Source organism: Zootoca vivipara, chromosome 5, assembly GCF_965207765.1.
Source record: "Zootoca vivipara chromosome 5, rZooViv2.hap1.1, whole genome shotgun sequence".
Classification (NCBI taxonomy): domain Eukaryota; kingdom Metazoa; phylum Chordata; class Lepidosauria; order Squamata; family Lacertidae; genus Zootoca; species Zootoca vivipara.
Window position 1 is genome coordinate 47,402,735 of NC_142588.1, and position 16,164 is coordinate 47,418,898.

The window sequence follows — 16,164 nt, forward strand, 5'->3', positions numbered from 1 at the left end:
ATATAGAGATCTATTATCAAATTGTTATACAAAGAATTAATTAATTAGACCCTTGAAATATTGCAATAAAATAAAATTATATGTATAAAATGCAATAAAATTAAATAATAGAATAATGAAATTGTGTAATGGGAGGAACCTATCATCTAGACCAGGCATCCCCAAACTTTGGCCCTCCAGGTGTTTTGGACTACAATTCCCATCATCCCTGACCACTGGTCCTGTTAGCTAGGGATCATGGGAGTTGTATGCCAAAACATCTGGAGGGCCGCAGTTTGGGGATGCCTGATCTAGACTCAACAAAAAGGTAGAAACCTTTGTGTTTAGGTACAAACTATATGTGATGCTCAGCTGTGTTTGCCTCCAATTTTGGGGTGTTTAAGGCCTGTGACTTGAAGCCCTTTAATACATATCAACAGATGGACATTCCCTGTTTCAGAGTGGAATGTCCATGCATTTGAATACTTAGAACCTCAGTGGTATATAAATTTGAGGGTAACATCCAAGATTGTGTAGGTAGACTTCTCTTCCCTCCAGCAGCCCTGTGTTACCCTGTGGCACCCACTAATTTATACAGAATTATTTGAAAATGTATGACATGTTTGATGTCATACATTTTCAAATAAGTCAGCTGGATTGCCCCTGAAATGAATCTAAATAAACCCTAAAATCTGAAATATTGACTGCAAACTTTAGAAAGTCTTTTGGTGTTTGTTTATGATGCTAAACTATGCAGTTTATTTTGACCACAATGTACACATCTCAAAACAATCTCAGTTCCCTTAGTCAGTGGGGGAACAAGTCACCAAGTGTCTGGTTTAGAGCTTCATCTGAACCTGCACTTGTGATTCATCTCTTGACTTCAGATTGTGATTTATTTAGAGAGGAACAATGGTTTGAACGTAATACTAAACCAACCACTCTGTGGTTTGTTTCTCCACTTTGGAAATGGTAAGGCCAAAAGCATGAGAGCTTGAGGTGGTAAGAACAAACCACACAGCTTTGCTTTTCATTAGATGACTAGTATACATCTGTTTTCAGGAACAGGAGCCCTTGTCTTCCAAGCATTATCCTTGTATCCTAATATGTTTACCAGCCATTATTGCGGCGATTACTCTGTATTTCACAAAAAACAGCCCATGTATCAATCAGACTTAATAAATAGCTCACCAGAGGGAAGTTGGTAGAATATTATATTCCCCTCCCCCAATGTTATGTTTAACCAGTGATAGCAGACTAAGGAAAACAGAGAACGAGACATCGCTGTAAAGTAAGAATTCCAAAGGTAGAAGAGGTAATGTTTGAAGAAGGCATCATGTGAATTTCAGATGGAGGGGAATTACCTGCAGCTTTGGGGATTTTTTTTTTAATAAAGCCATGCTGTAAATATTAGGCTGCTCTGCTATGTAAGGTGTTCCATTAACATTCCAAGGGTCATAAAATACCCATACAGCACAAAGGCAGGTTGTTTTAATAGTGTTTTTGCTCCTGAGAGAGTATTTAATACCATAGTGACAAATACAGAAATGGGGTACTGTTAAATATTTTACTAGATCTAGTTGTCAAAATGGAATGGTTCATTATTGTGAGAAAGGGAATTGCTTTCTTACTGTAAGAGGAACACAACATTAAAATTAATTCTTTGTCAAATGATAGGAAAGAGTTATTGAGATACGAGGGCTGAACCCAGCTGTTGAACTGTAATACTCAAAAAATGTGTCCCTTTTTGCCAAGTGAAAATATCTGTTCATAATTAGCCTTCCTTCTGCCAGATCCATTGGCAGTGAAGAAATCCTGGTGGGTGCCTGATAATGTGTATCTGCCTTCCAATGGCTGTTCTCTTGGAAAGGAGCAGAAAAATGAGGTCAGAAGTACTTACTCTTAACACAGAGGGAAAACATCCATCTGATCGGGGTGTAGTTCCAATAGTTCTTGCAGCCTACAAGTTTGGTGAAGGAAGGAAGGGTGGAAAGTATAGTTGTGTACTTTGTGTACCCCTAGACAGAAATACTACAGACATTTTCTTATGGCTTTTGGTTAGTCTAGAAAGAGAATAACATGGGTAAGGCTGGCTATGGCTATCTCATACCTTACCACACAGAACCTACCCCTTGAGTAATACTGTATTGCAAACAAAAGTACATTTCAATTTTTGACACGAACTTCTACAATGCAACCTTTGCCTGGACAAATAAGGAAGAGAGCCTTATTTTTAAAGAATTTCGAATGACTAGCCAGATCTGTTTCTTAACAACTTTGATGCTGCTTGTCTGCAACCATGCATCTGCGCTTCCCCAAAGATGTTGTAAAACCTTGTTATTAGTTCCTCCCCCCTCCAAAAAAACACACCCAAAAATAAAAAACCCTCTGAAGCTAAGGGAGGCTAGTGTTTTTGTTTTTATGATCCCTAAGCATCTCTGATTTGGGGTTAACTAGCCTGTTAAGTAAAGACAGGTTTCTGCAGGAAATCAGACAATGAATGGTTCAGTGGAATTAAGTTCTAGAATGAGATGACACTAGCTCTCTTGACTCCTGGTTTATCATTTTAATTCTGCACAGTTTCCAAACCCACATACCTTTTAAAAAAAACAGTTTTACTGTATATGTTTCTTCATTCTGTTAAATTCTGCAGTTCAAGGTTATGCAAGTATTAGCAAGTGCCAGCCACTCAATCTATTTTGCTTTCAATTTGATTTGTTCCATATGTTTAGGTAGCTCTCAGATACTTGAAATTTTCCTACTTTGCCAGCGGGGAGACTAAGGCTGCAATGAAATCTCAGTTAGTATCATTAACTTATAATGCTGTAATTTTGTGTAATTCTCTTGCTAATGCTAACCTTTCCCTCAAGTGAGAGGACACAACAGAGAACAATCTGTTGGTCTTCTGCCATAGATGATCATGTAATTGAATGCAGCTAAGAACCTGTAGTTTAGTGCTTCCTTTCTTTCACTTTAAAGTTACTTCTTCGATGCATGTTTACTTAGAAGGACTTGGTCCCTAGTAAGAATTAGCCTTAGTGGTGTCCAGAAAGACATCTTCACAAAAGGAACTTGGAATTCCCCATTAATACGGGCACTTGTGAGTCGAGGACCCGCCTCCCGCATCGGGATAAATAAGACACAAGACACAGTATTTCAGGTTAATGGGCAAAATAAGGCCACAACTTTATTGGTTACAGCGTGAGAGGTATTGGCTTAGGCATTGGATAGAACTAGCAATGCATGACTCCACCCCGCACAATGGGGAGTCATTATGAGGGTTAACAAACAGAGGGAGGAGCTTGTTGATGCAAATACAACTGGAAGCTTCCCCTGATGTCACCGGGGTCATGCAAAGGCCCTAGCCACCAGCAGGGCATCGGACAGGATCCACGACCGCCGGATTCCTTTAACGGAATACCCAAAAGAGGAGGGGTAGGTGATGGCCACACCCTAACTTCCAACACAGTACACATATTGTAATGTCTAACCGCCAGTACCTGGAAGTTGTGATGAATTGCTACGAGGTAGGCGAAAAAACCAAGAGGCTGGTGCCAATTAGCCAAATGGATTAAAAATTCCTACCAGGCCCCTTGGGCAACCAAGGCAACCAACCAAAGTCCTTAGCAAGGTCAGGGAGGGAGGGGTGTGACAGAGCATTGATATTTTGTTATTGTTTGCTGGGGTTGGTGATCCCGAACTTCATCAGTTTTTCCTCCATGAACCAGGTAGTTTGTGGTGCCTACCACAGTTCCCTAGATTTTCAAATGTGCCCTTCAGCCTCAAAAAGCTGGAGACCCCTGCTTGAGATGCTTTGCCAATTCACGGTTGTTCCAGAAGACTTTTAGTTGCTATAGCCCTCCTAGACTTTCTTGCTTTAGTGTTATTACCTCAACTATTGATGTTGCTTTTTTGCTGGTATTTGATTTTTTTTGTAATGTTATGTTTGATTTGTTTCTATGTGTTGTGTGAGTTATGTGATGAGCTGCTTTTAATTCACTACTTTGTGAAAAAGTGGGATACAAGTTGTTAAATAATATAAATGGAATAACTTTAAAGTCTACTCAGGCTCGTATCAACTTATCTAGGAGACTTAGGTGACTAAGAGTATTTGGATTTAGTAATGAGATTAGAAAGCATTTATTACTCTAGACTGCAATTTTAAATCCAACTCAGGCCAACAATATATTGAATGCTTACCTTATTGTACAGCCAGTGAATGGTCAGTGTAAATTAAATTAAAGTTTCAATCAGGGGCTATATGTCTTCTAAGAGTCGGGGCTAATAGCAGTGGAAGGGAAAGAGGAATACCGGGTACTGATCTCTTGCTACTAAAACAAGCAAATGGTCCCTTTGGGCCAAAGCTGAAATGGAACAGTGAGGAATGAGAGTTTATATATTGGCATACATACATTCAGAATTTATTTATTTATGTATTTAATATATTGGTCACTTTTTCTTGCCAAAGGCAACCCAAAACAACTCAAAACCAGGCAATATCATAGGCTATAATGAATAGTGATGAAGTATGGTATGGGTCAGATCACATTTTTTTGCATTTCTGCAGGCAGGGGACAAGCATTACCACCCGAGCTGTGCACGATGCAGCAGATGCAATCAGATGTTCACAGAAGGAGAAGAAATGTACCTGCAAGGTGAGGACAGAACTTTTTTTTTAAAGTTTGGGAGCTGCTTTGAGCATGTGAAAAAACAGAATCAAATTGATGTAAATAAATAAAATAAACCAAAATGACTGACAAAGATCCACTTCTTCCTTTCATTTTAATTTATATAATATTTCAGACCACTATAGTGCTGAGCCAAAAATGATTAGAAATGTATTTTCTATAAATTCTTTGATAATTTTCTTTTCTGGGCTCCTCCAGAACTGCTGAAGAATCCTTCTGCCAGAAATATTTGGTGACATCTCTCCCAATTTTCATATTCTCCAAATCTTGACTACAGCTCTTGGGTAAGGAGGAGAGAGTTTAACCCTATTACAGGTTCAGATAACATGCTAGCCCAAACACTGGATGACCTAAAGGGAACTGAGGAAGGAGCAAAGCAGTTGCAATATCATCTCCAAGTGCCTGCACTTTCACCCTAATTCACAATTTGGTTTAGCATTATGTACAAATGTGGCTGATTTCAATTGGTTCATCTCTTATCTATATGCTTGTTGACACTCGGAAAATGTTTTGCAAATGGAAAAAATGTTAGATGAGTATGTTTCAAGTTACTTAACAGTAAAAACTGGTGAATAAAAATTAAGTTTATAATGAAAAAACTTAGTGCTTATTAGTTATCCCTGCTTAATGTATTAATTAAGTAGGTTTCCTTCTCATGTAATAATTTGGTAGAATACTGTGTCTTTTCCTGCATTTCATTTTCACAAGTAAAGGGGCTAAATACTTATTTAAAACAAAGAAAAAGAAATATATACTTTAAAAAAAAATGTCCAGTAGCACCTTAAAGGTAAAGAGATCCCTGACCGTAAGGTCCAGTCATGGACAACTCTGGGGTTGCGGCGCTCATCTCGCTTTATAGGCCGAGGGAGCTGGCATACAGCTTCTGGGTCATGTGGCCAGCATGACTAAGCCACTTCTGGCGAACCAGAGCAGCGCACAGAAATGCGATTTACCTTCTTGCACTTTGACGTGCTTTCGAACTGTTAGGTTGGCAGGAGCAGGGACTGAGCAACAGGAGCTCACCCTGTCACGGGGATTCGAACTGCCGACCTTCTGATCAGCAAGCCACCACAGCGCCACCCACGTTCCTTCAGATTCTTTGGTATCTGAAGAAGTGTGCATGCACACGAAAGCTTATATGCAGAACAAACGTACTTGGTCTCTAAGGTGCTACTGGACATTTAAATTATATATATATATATATTTCGACTTCGTCAGACCAACACGGCTACCTACCTGAAAGAAAGTTCACAGAAAGAATGGGAGGGCTGAATCCACTTAATAAGCTCCAGCAAACCAAGTCTTGCACAAAGACTTCCACTTGCACAATAGGGATTCCCTCTTGCCCTCCCACTACACCCCCCAAAATTGGCTCTGGGTGAGGTCAGGAGAACACTCAGAACAGAGTGTGCAAGGGAAGGAGATGGAGGGTGGTTCCCACTGGCAAGCTGAAATGCTTGTGCAGATGGAATGATTGGAAGAGTGTGACACTGAATCCCACCCAGAAACTACCTAAGGAAACTAGACTTATCCTCAGGCCTTCCTGTGACTGTGCCTTTCTTCAATAGCCTGTCTGCACTAGAGGCAGTAAATGTGGTTCCTGGACTAATACGTGGCTTATTGTATATTTTCTTAAAGAAGAAGATGCAGTCCAGAGCTACGTGACTGGGGAGTATGCTGGCAGGATAAAACCCATGTTGTGTTTCTTACCTTGGCTGCAAGTTTTGACTAGCTTTGCCTCTAAGCCAATATCCTCATGACATTGGAACCTTTTGGACATGAAAGGAGTGACTTTTCTTCCCCCTTGTCCCAAATCTGTGCCGTTCTCATGAAAGTGTTTATAATGGAGTGTGCTGATAATAAATGCCCTGTGATTATCATCCTTTATTACAGTGCCAAAGGTGGATCTTGTTGAATAAAGGTTCCCCATACTGTTTACTCTGACATTTACTCTGTAAACCTCCTGCTTTTGTTGGGAGAGGATTTCCTTTGCTTTATTGCTTGTACTGTAGCTAATAAAAAGCACAACTTTTGGGAATTTTCCCTTTTCTTTTTAGTCTCAGGCATGTTTTTTTTTTACTCCCACAGTCAAATGGCATTTAAACTTAAGCTTTAGCTTGGTAGGGTTGCTAGTTAATTTTGACATTGGCTTTTGTGAAGACAGGGATGGATTTTTTTTATTATCCAAAAGACCTTCTAATGGTAAATGTAAACACTCTTTACTGAGGGCTCCTCAGATGGTTTGTTTATTGGGCATCCACCAATCAGAAGTCTCACCTTGGTTTTAGAACCATTTCAGGAGTCGAATGGACTCCCGGAACGGATTAAATTTGAGAACCAAGGTACCACTGTAGTGCTGCAGTGCCAGGGGCACTGTGGAATTGATTTTAATTCTTAGTGGAAATGGGAGAAAGTGACTTGGTAGTTAGAACCTGAGTGATAGGTTGTCCACAGCAGAAGCAGCTCTTGAGAATTCAGGGTACTAATATTACTTCAGTACTGTTTGCTGTTTGCATGCTTCCATGCTCCTTTAGGTACCCTATCAACTGTACATTTGTCAATAAAGAGACTATTACAGTACGACCATTAATACTTCATTACATTGTTTTTCCTCCAAAAGGAAATTGACCCAGAAAAACTGCCTTAAATCCTGCCTTGGATGGCTGAAACGAAATACGTTCACTTCACTTTGTTTCTTCTGACCTGAATGCAACTTGACTTGACTTGTTCTCTCTCCACCCTCCAGGTTCTACAGTTTGGCACCCTGACTGTAAGCAGTCCACAAAGGGTGAAGAAAAGCTAAGGGTAAGTTTTGTTGCTGTTGAAAGGGGTGTGTAGCACACTTGGCACCCTGCATTTGCAGGAGCAGATTCCACCCACCTTACCTAGAAGAAGTATAGGCTCTTGTGGCACTAGACAGCTTTCTGATTACTTAAGGCAGACCATCATGGGAGTGACCCACAGACCCTGTTTCCTGCATAGCAAGCAGATAGCCTGGCCTGCATCCAAACATTTTCTACTTCCAAGTGTCCTTTGCAATGGCACTCAGTCCTGCAAATGCTTCCTAACAGTTTCCTGTGAGCCAAATGTGTGGTTTATGAAGAGAAGCGTGCCACCTCAAATAATTGATTTGGCTGTTCTTACATTGCTGAGAGGGGGACAAGGAGGGATGTGGGCTGCAGCAGGCACAAAAAAAATAGGAAAAGAGACACAGCCTCAAATTGGTAATGGAAAATAATGTGACTTGTTGCCTTACTGGAAAAGTTGTATTCTTGAGACCCTGAAGGTCTTCACTGCAATAGTTTTGACATTCTATTGAATTTCATTTTTTTTATACTATTATATTTTTTTCCATACGCTTGAATTCCTGTCATTTATATGAAGTTGTCAGGGTGATTCATGTCACCATTACTGAAATTGTTTGTGTCGTTTAGTTGGATGCTGTATTTATTTATAGTCTAAATAGTAATTTGACAGATCTCCTTGTTTACATCGTCTTATCTGTTGGCCTCACTTTCTCCTCCTCCTCTCTGTATGTGTGCTTATACACCTCCTGACATAGCTGACCACTTCATATATCTGGCAGAATGGGCACTGGTCCATAACATTATTGCTTAGCCTTTAAGATTCCATAAGGCTTGGGTGTTTTTCACTGCAGTAAACTATTGCTGCTTCCCCATGTTTAGAATGAATGCTGTTGCTTGAAGCAATATATGGACACTGAATATACACTGCCAAATAAAAAAAACTGATTTTGTAGGGCATGGGGGAGAATATTTTATTACGTTATAAAAAATAAATAGTGCCAGTAATTTCAAGGTTTTGGCAGAAGCCACTAAGCATATTTCTGTATCATTGATATCAGTAAGATCAGGGTAACTGGAGGCAGGGGTGTGGCAGATTCTCTGCTGGATGTCCAGTCCTGCAAGCTAGAGGTGGCCCCCAGCCTTTCCATCTATTCTGTTGCACCACCTACAGTCTGCCCAGTTCCTCAGGTAATGGATCCAGCAGTTCCATTGCCAGCCCTGCTGTATTCCTGAAGGGCCTTGTTTCAGGTCCTATGCTAACTACCACCAGTGGGACAACTGCTGCTGGTGGCACATGTTCTGCATAGTGAGGGGCCTCTAGCAGCGGAACCCCTTCACCAGCAGAAACCAGTGGAGGATATTTTCACTGAATCCTAACCCCCATAATAGAATTGAATAGCTTGTGAAATATTTGCCTGAATAACTACAGGCAGACCAAGAGATTTGTGTTGCATCACCCACAACAACACCACTGCTATTGTGAGAATTCTCTCACTAATTCAGAATGACCTTTCAAAATCCATTGGGTTTATTCCCAGTTCCCAAGGAAACTGAAGATGTTCCCTCCAACTATCTCACTTCTTTTCCCCCTCTTATACGAGCAAGTTCTCTTTCCTTAGCTGAAGATGATTCAACATGCCAAAGCATTCACACACCAAGTGTGGAAGGTGGTAGTTATAGAAGGCACTTAATACTACACAGAGTCAAAATTGTATTTGCTTCCCCCCCCCCTCATGAAAGCCAAAATACACATTGTCAAAACTGTTTATTGTTGAAGCAGCTTCATTAGGCTGTCTTTTGTCTGCATTTGTACTTGGATTGCACCCTCCTTAACTGTGAGAGTTCTTACTGGTTTAGGTTTTAGGTGGAGTCCATAAAAACAATGATTGCTTAAGATCCATTTCCCTTTTGATTTCTTTCATAGAAGGTTACTGATGCCAAAATAAGCAGTAAAGAAAGCAACGTTTTAAGTGTAGAGATGTTTCTTTCTTTTATGGTTCCCTGCCAGATGGAGATTTTCGGTTGATAGGATGTGCTGCTGCTTTAGCAGTATGTGTTACCAAGTTGGTTTTAATGAAATGTTATTTTTTTCCACTGGGGAAAAAAAACTTTTTTACATTTCTGTGTATCTAGTTGCCCCTCCAATTGCCCTTTCTATTGCACATTCATTGTAATCTGTGCCTCCGGTGCTATCAGGGTATTTGTGCACCATCCCTCTTTCAGTCCTGTTTTGCACCCACTAATGTTTGGGGGGCTGTCACGCTGCTTCATTTTCATTCAGTGTGTATCCTGTAACTTCTTGCTGAAATCCCATAACTTTTCATATCACAATTGTTCTGGGTTGTTTTTTGTCCCACTTTTGGTGGGATTAAGCCCCTCCAGACAACAATAATGGACGCATCCAGACCACATATTTAAACCACTTTTAACAATCAATTCTCCATCTCAGGGATCTTTGGGAATTGTAGTTTCATGAGGGTGAAAGGAGGGGTTTTCTAACCATTCTTAGCACCCTTAACAGACTGTAGTTCCCAGGATTCTTTGAAGGAAATGCTGGTATTTATAGTGGTATAGAAGTGCTTTAAATGTGTAGTGTGGGTAAGCCCATTGTGGTAGCCTTGGGGAAGCATCATAGAACAACTAATAAAGCAGAATAATTCCACTGTGAGTGCATTAGTATTATGTTAAGACCTGCAATAAAATGCCAGTCTGGAGGGGCCCTGCGAAAAACCCTTGCCATTTTCATTCTTTCTTCCCTTTTCTTTGTTTTATGGCAGCATTCCTCATCTGATTTCTTTTATCCAAAGAGTTTGGTTCTTCGCAGGCCACGCTCATCAGAGGTTTGCAGTTGTGAATTTATACACTTCTTATCTGACAGTTCTGTGGGACGATATCTGATTTCTGCACTCATGTTTTCAGCTTCTGCTGTTGATACCACTTCCTCCTTCACCATCACCTCACTTGAGCACTTATTTTTTCTTTTGAAAATGTACGCTTGATTTTGAATTTGCAAATGTACACATGATTTTGAATTTCTGCACTCAATACTGTGTGTTTCCTAAAAACCGGCACACAAGAAGTAGAGATTTGATGTTTTGTTTCTAATGTACATGTATGGCAAAAGTTACAAAATCTATCATTTTGGATAATGGAAATGCTACATTGCATGATTCCTATACTGATTATTCAGGGGGTTTTTATTCATGTATTTCCTGAGGAAACAATTGTCATAACATTTGTCATCAGTGGAAGTCAGTTCAATAACAAGTATTGCATTCCCTTGCTTGAACATTCTCTGTTGGACGACAAGACTTATAGACAAGTAACATTCATGAGTCTTGACCTCTGTGGAGAACATTCAAGGGAGAAAAGGCTGTGCCTTCTCTCTACTCTATGGATCGGTGAGAATTCAGTGATTTCCTGGAATAAAAATGGCTTCTATCACATGCAGCTTTCAAGAGAGAGAAATCATCCAAACCAAGACATCTTTGAGCAAAAGGGACACTTTTTGACTCTTGCTTTGTACTCAGACTCCAGTTGGCAACCCATACCAACCCCACAACACAGTACTTAACATATTCCTTCCTCTTCTCCTTTACCTTTCACTTTGAAGGAGGAGATGTTAAAACAAGTACCGGTACCACCACCTCTGTTTCCTGTTCTCCTCAAACTTCCTGGGCTAGGATTGAAGCAGGCATTCATATGCATGAAATATCATAAGTCCCCTCTTGCATATATGAGGTCTAATGATATACCCAGACATTGTTGGTTTGCATCCTGGGAACAGCATGGTCCTCTATATATATTCCACAGACCAGCTTAACAGGGTTTTCCCCCATTCTCATTAAATTAATTAATGTATATGTGTAAAGGAACCAATGGTGTGGTTTCAAGAGCGTAGTTTTGTTTCACAAGTAGCTTGGGTGTTGTATTTGTGACTGTGTGCCCAATTTGTCTGGCTTATACCCATCACAGTTACTTAGCTATTGCTGAAATGGTTGCTTATAATCAAGTTTCCTGTCTAAGGTTACATTCAGCAGTAGAAGCACCAATCAGTCTTAGATTCTCAAAGCTTGCCAGATGTTTCCTGGGAAATTTAGAAAGCCATTTTGCAAGCAATCACTTTATTAGGTTCAAACATTGGGTACACCCTGAAACATTTAAAAATTATAAATGGCAAAGGGGTGGCTTTAAAAATAAGTTTGCTGTGCTGTTACAAATTTAAAGCATGCTGTTTGGGAGAATGTTTCTTGAGCAGTTTTACTAGTACAGTTTGTTGGCTTCTCTGGCAAAGGTTCTGAACTTCTTGTGCCCTTTAACAGGGACATGAAAAACTGAAATGTAGCAGATTAAGTTTTTCCTGTCGCTACATCTTTAATGATAGGAAAGCTTTGCCTGCTGAATTTAACATGCAGTGATTAAAGGTATGTGTGCAGCTAAAGTAGTTGTGGTGAAACCAGGTTTATGTTTTTGAACAATGGATCATTGAAAACTTTAAACAGCCTCGTTGATTTTGCTGAAACTCACTTTACAAGTGAAGGGTAGTCAGCTTTCTCTGGACATGTGTGTTTAATTGGTGTTCATCCATCTCCTTCAGTATTCTTTCTTTTCTCCTGCTTCAGGTGGATCGGGTGTTCATTTTTATATGTATATGAGAATGAAAAGTGTCAGGTTCAAAATTATTACACATGGCAAGAAAAGCATAAGAGCCACAAAAAGCATTTGGAAATGATGGGAAAGCATGATACATATGCTAAAGCTTCATTTCATTTTGGAAGTCTACCTTCAGCAGCATAGCCTATCAAGAATTGGTGGTTAAGACATAGCAAATTCTGTATCCTGTTGTACGCATGGGGACACAGATTTAGCATCTCTTTGCAGTTAAATTAATAGGGAGAAGTCATCTGTTGTGATATTTCAATCCCAATTTTTGTATATTTATTTATTTATTAAACCCAGCATAGTCAAGTATGATAGTTATTGGAAATGCAATATTGTTAACATGCAGAACTTCTATACACCTCGTGTGGTTTCTTTAAAAATCCTTGAAGCCCAAGGCATTTTGTTTAGTCGTTTAGTCGTGTCCGACTCTTCATGACCCCAAGGCATATACTGGTAGAATTGGCTGTATCCACTGGTTCCACAGGTCTTTGGGCCAATTCCTAACAAGCGTAACTTTTTAGAAGCACCTGACACTGAGTTAAATGGTGAACTGAGTGCCAAAGTATATGGGATGCCAGGTAATCTATTACTGGTCTCTTGTTTCCTCCCCACCCCCCTTTTAAGGGAAATGTAGGTGTTGTGAGTGCAGGGCTCAAGATTGATTGCAGCATCACTGGAGAAGGAAGTGCTTAAATCTTTTTAATGGGTAATTTATATGTTCAAAACGTTCCCAGCATTTGAGAAAGCAGCATGGACAAGGCAATTTAACTGCAAAAGCACACATTCCTAGCTCTCCCTTGAGTGTGCCAAAATCTGAATCTCCCTAAGAAATATGCTGGGACGTTGCCTACAAATTTGATGGTGTCAGCCATGAACTCCACTAAAGCAACAGAGCTGATGTTTCACACAGTGGCCTCATTCACACGTAATGTTGACCTATCAGCCTTGGGCTCATGTGCACTCCCCTCCACTGTGGCCAGGAGGGGTAGTTTGGAACTTTTTGCTTCCATTTTGATGAACCACAGCTTGATATGGTTGTCAGAACAAGGACAGACTGCTTAATCTTCACTATGATTTTCTGAACCAAGCCAACGTCAAACTATAGGTTTTTAATCCTGCTTGTTTCAACTGACTATAACTTAATCACAGTTAAGAGCTCAGAGGAAATACTAAACTGTGGTTAATCTAAAATGGTCCTTGTAGCTGTATTGTAGTGGAAGAGGGGAGTGCATGAGCTTTCTGTATCTGATTCTCATAATACTAAACCATGGCTTAGCATGACATTTGAAAACAGCCAGTGACAACTTATCTGAGAGGTGCCCTAAAATTTTAATTAAAGTGAGTATGATCCGCACTGCATCTTAATTTTGTTTCCACGGAGCTATTATTTTGAACTGTTTCTAGCAATGTTAAATGACTGTAGAATAACTTTGCAAACCAAAACCAAATTGTTCCCTTCTTCTCCAGCTGTTTTCACCACCTTGTATAATGAACTCCATCAAAAAACTAAGGCAGGTACTGTAAGCAGCACTGGAACAGTGTCCTTATACCTTATAGTAGTGCATCCAGTTGGCTTGATGTTCAAGGGATTCTTCGAGATATGGTGTACTTACCCCATACTTTTCCATAGAGCATGACTTGAACATCTGTAATGTAGAAATGGGCCACCATCACATCACTGTATCAGGATGATGTGGATGACTCCGGTGCTTTAAGAAGTTATCTGTTCATATTATGTGCAGTGCATGGCAAAACTAATGTCAAGGCAAAGCAGAGGCTCCTTTAATTAAGATGTGAACCCACCTAACTTAAATAACAAGGGAAATGCATTTTGGGGGAGAGAGTGGTTTTCATAGAGTATATGCTATAATCGACTTGCTGCAACCATAGCAGCACATGGCACAATATGCCCTTAATGCAAAAGGAACGTGAATATCCTTTTGCTTTGGGCTCATAGGTTGATGCAAGAAACAAACATAAAGCAATAATGTATATTTAGAGAGGAACAATCAACATGAGCAGTGTTCAAGCTGTACTTTGATGATTAAACTCCCTGGGCCATTGGCATCTTTCATATACCAGTCTGCCTAAAACAAATGTATAGTGCTCCCTGCCTGCCCCAAATTTGGGGGCTGTGGTTTATTGAATTGACAACATTAACTTGGGGGGGTGGGTGGTTGAACATAAGTCCTGCAGTACTTATTACACCTGAAATTAAGGCAGAATTTCAGCATAGGTCGAGGTGTTAATCCCTTGGTTGCTGTTTTGACCTACAAACAGGTTACTTTCATTCCAAGAGGTTCATTCTAAGTAATTTCCCTAATAAGTATTCATGGGGTTGCAGAGTTGAGACACATAGTTGAGAAGACAGCATGGCAGCAAATGTAGTCTTCATGTTCAAAAACTGGGAAATAAGCCAAACAAAACAAACAATTGTTTTACAGCAATTGCAATGTATCCTCTTCAGGTGGAATAGCAGTCTTTGGGGGGGAAGTGCAAAATCTTTATGAATTTCAGAGTATCTGGTAATTTGGAAACACTTGGGAAAACATTGTTTAAAAACCTCTTCAGTAATAAAGAGCCACAGGGTTGAAGGAGAGGGTCTGAATAAGTATACTGTAATTGTTAAAACTAAGGAAGTGTTCCTAAAATACAAGTTGTCTCTTCAAACAAAGAGTTGTAAATCTGTGCAGAGAGATGGCAATTGTAGGATTCATATAGAAAGTTGATAATTATAGAGAAGGAGGTTAAATGCAAACGCCTGACTGTTCAGAAATATGTCAGCCAACCTAAAGGTTTTCACATGGATGCAAAATGATAACAGCCAAATGAGATCAAGTTGAGGGATGCTGAATGGCAGAGCTACAGCCAGTCATTTTGCTAAAGGTCAAAATAACAGAAAGCTGGTAAGGGACCAAAGTTGAATTGTGATAAACAGAGGGGTGGACCATGGAAGAAAACAGTGGCCAGGTAGAAGAAAAGAAAAACAAGGCCACAACTTTATTAGTATTTTTGAAATGTTTTGACTGTAATCATTCCACATGAAAGCTTAATAATAAAGTACATACCAAATTTGTGCTTGTATAATGCACAAAACATGAGGCACTCATGATGCTTCTCCACCCCCTTACAAGTACAAAATGGTGTTGCTGATATGTCTGCTTCTGAGCAGAAAGCCAGCACTGAGCTGTGGCCAGATTACCGAGTCTGAGGATCATTCTGTTCTGCTTGGTGGTGGTATTTTCATAGAATTTTTAAAGAGTTGGAAGGGACCCTGAGGATCATCTATTATAGTCCAACTGCTGGTGATGCAGGAATATGCAACTGTCCGATACCTTGGCATTATCATCTAGCCATCTATCATGCCATGACCTTGGCATTATCATGTACCCAACCTCAAGTTATGTTGTAAACCACTGTGATATATTTTTATGATACAGTGGTATATAAATATTTTATAAATAAATGATAACAACTTTTCTGGCCCCACATTTAAATGCATACAATTTTAAAGACAGCAACTCAGCACACCTATTTTGCTTACCAATTGTGAAACAGGCCAGCATGTCGTAGTGGTTGGAGTGTTGGATTGGGGCCTGGGAGACATGGGTTGAAATCCACACTCAGCCATGAAACTCACTGGGTGAACTTGGGCCAGTCACTGTCTCTCAGCCTAACTTAGCTCACAGGGCTCTTGTGAGGATAAAGCGGGAGAGCTATGTGCCCCACCTTGAGCTCACTGGAAGAAAGGGAAGATAAAAATGTGATGATAAAAAAATATGAAGAAGTGCTAGCATAAAGCTGGGAATTGGACTTCTGACAGAAAGGCTGTAGGGTCTGTTACTGGAAATCTCTTCTAAAAGATAAGGAAATTCAACTAGCCTTGCTTTTTGTCTTCTCACTCTGGAAATATTTGTGATCTGGAGGGTGCACTGTGTGCTTCTGTCCAGGGTGCAATCTCTGTTCTCTGGCCTTGGTTGCTGGCTAGTGAGAGACAAGGACAAGTTCACAAAGAGTTTAATTAAAAG

The 16,164-nt window shown here is 40.0% G+C and overlaps 1 protein-coding gene across 16 annotated transcripts in view; it reads left to right on the top strand.

The window, feature by feature from the left end:
• The window catches only part of ABLIM1 (actin binding LIM protein 1), a 194,392-nt gene that overhangs the window by 127,176 nt on the left and 51,052 nt on the right, over positions 1 to 16,164 (top strand). For 12 of the 16 annotated variants that reach the window (XM_060274770.2, XM_088670535.1, XM_088670542.1 and 9 more), the window contains exons 7-9: positions 4,547 to 4,634; positions 7,414 to 7,472; positions 13,604 to 13,651. In XM_060274770.2, the coding sequence (XP_060130753.2) occupies positions 4,547 to 4,634; positions 7,414 to 7,472; positions 13,604 to 13,651 (195 nt within the window). The remainder of the gene's footprint in view (positions 1 to 4,546; positions 4,635 to 7,413; positions 7,473 to 13,603; positions 13,652 to 16,164) is intronic. The other 4 variants (XM_088670544.1, XM_088670541.1, XM_088670546.1 and 1 more) reach the window with 1 other exon arrangement.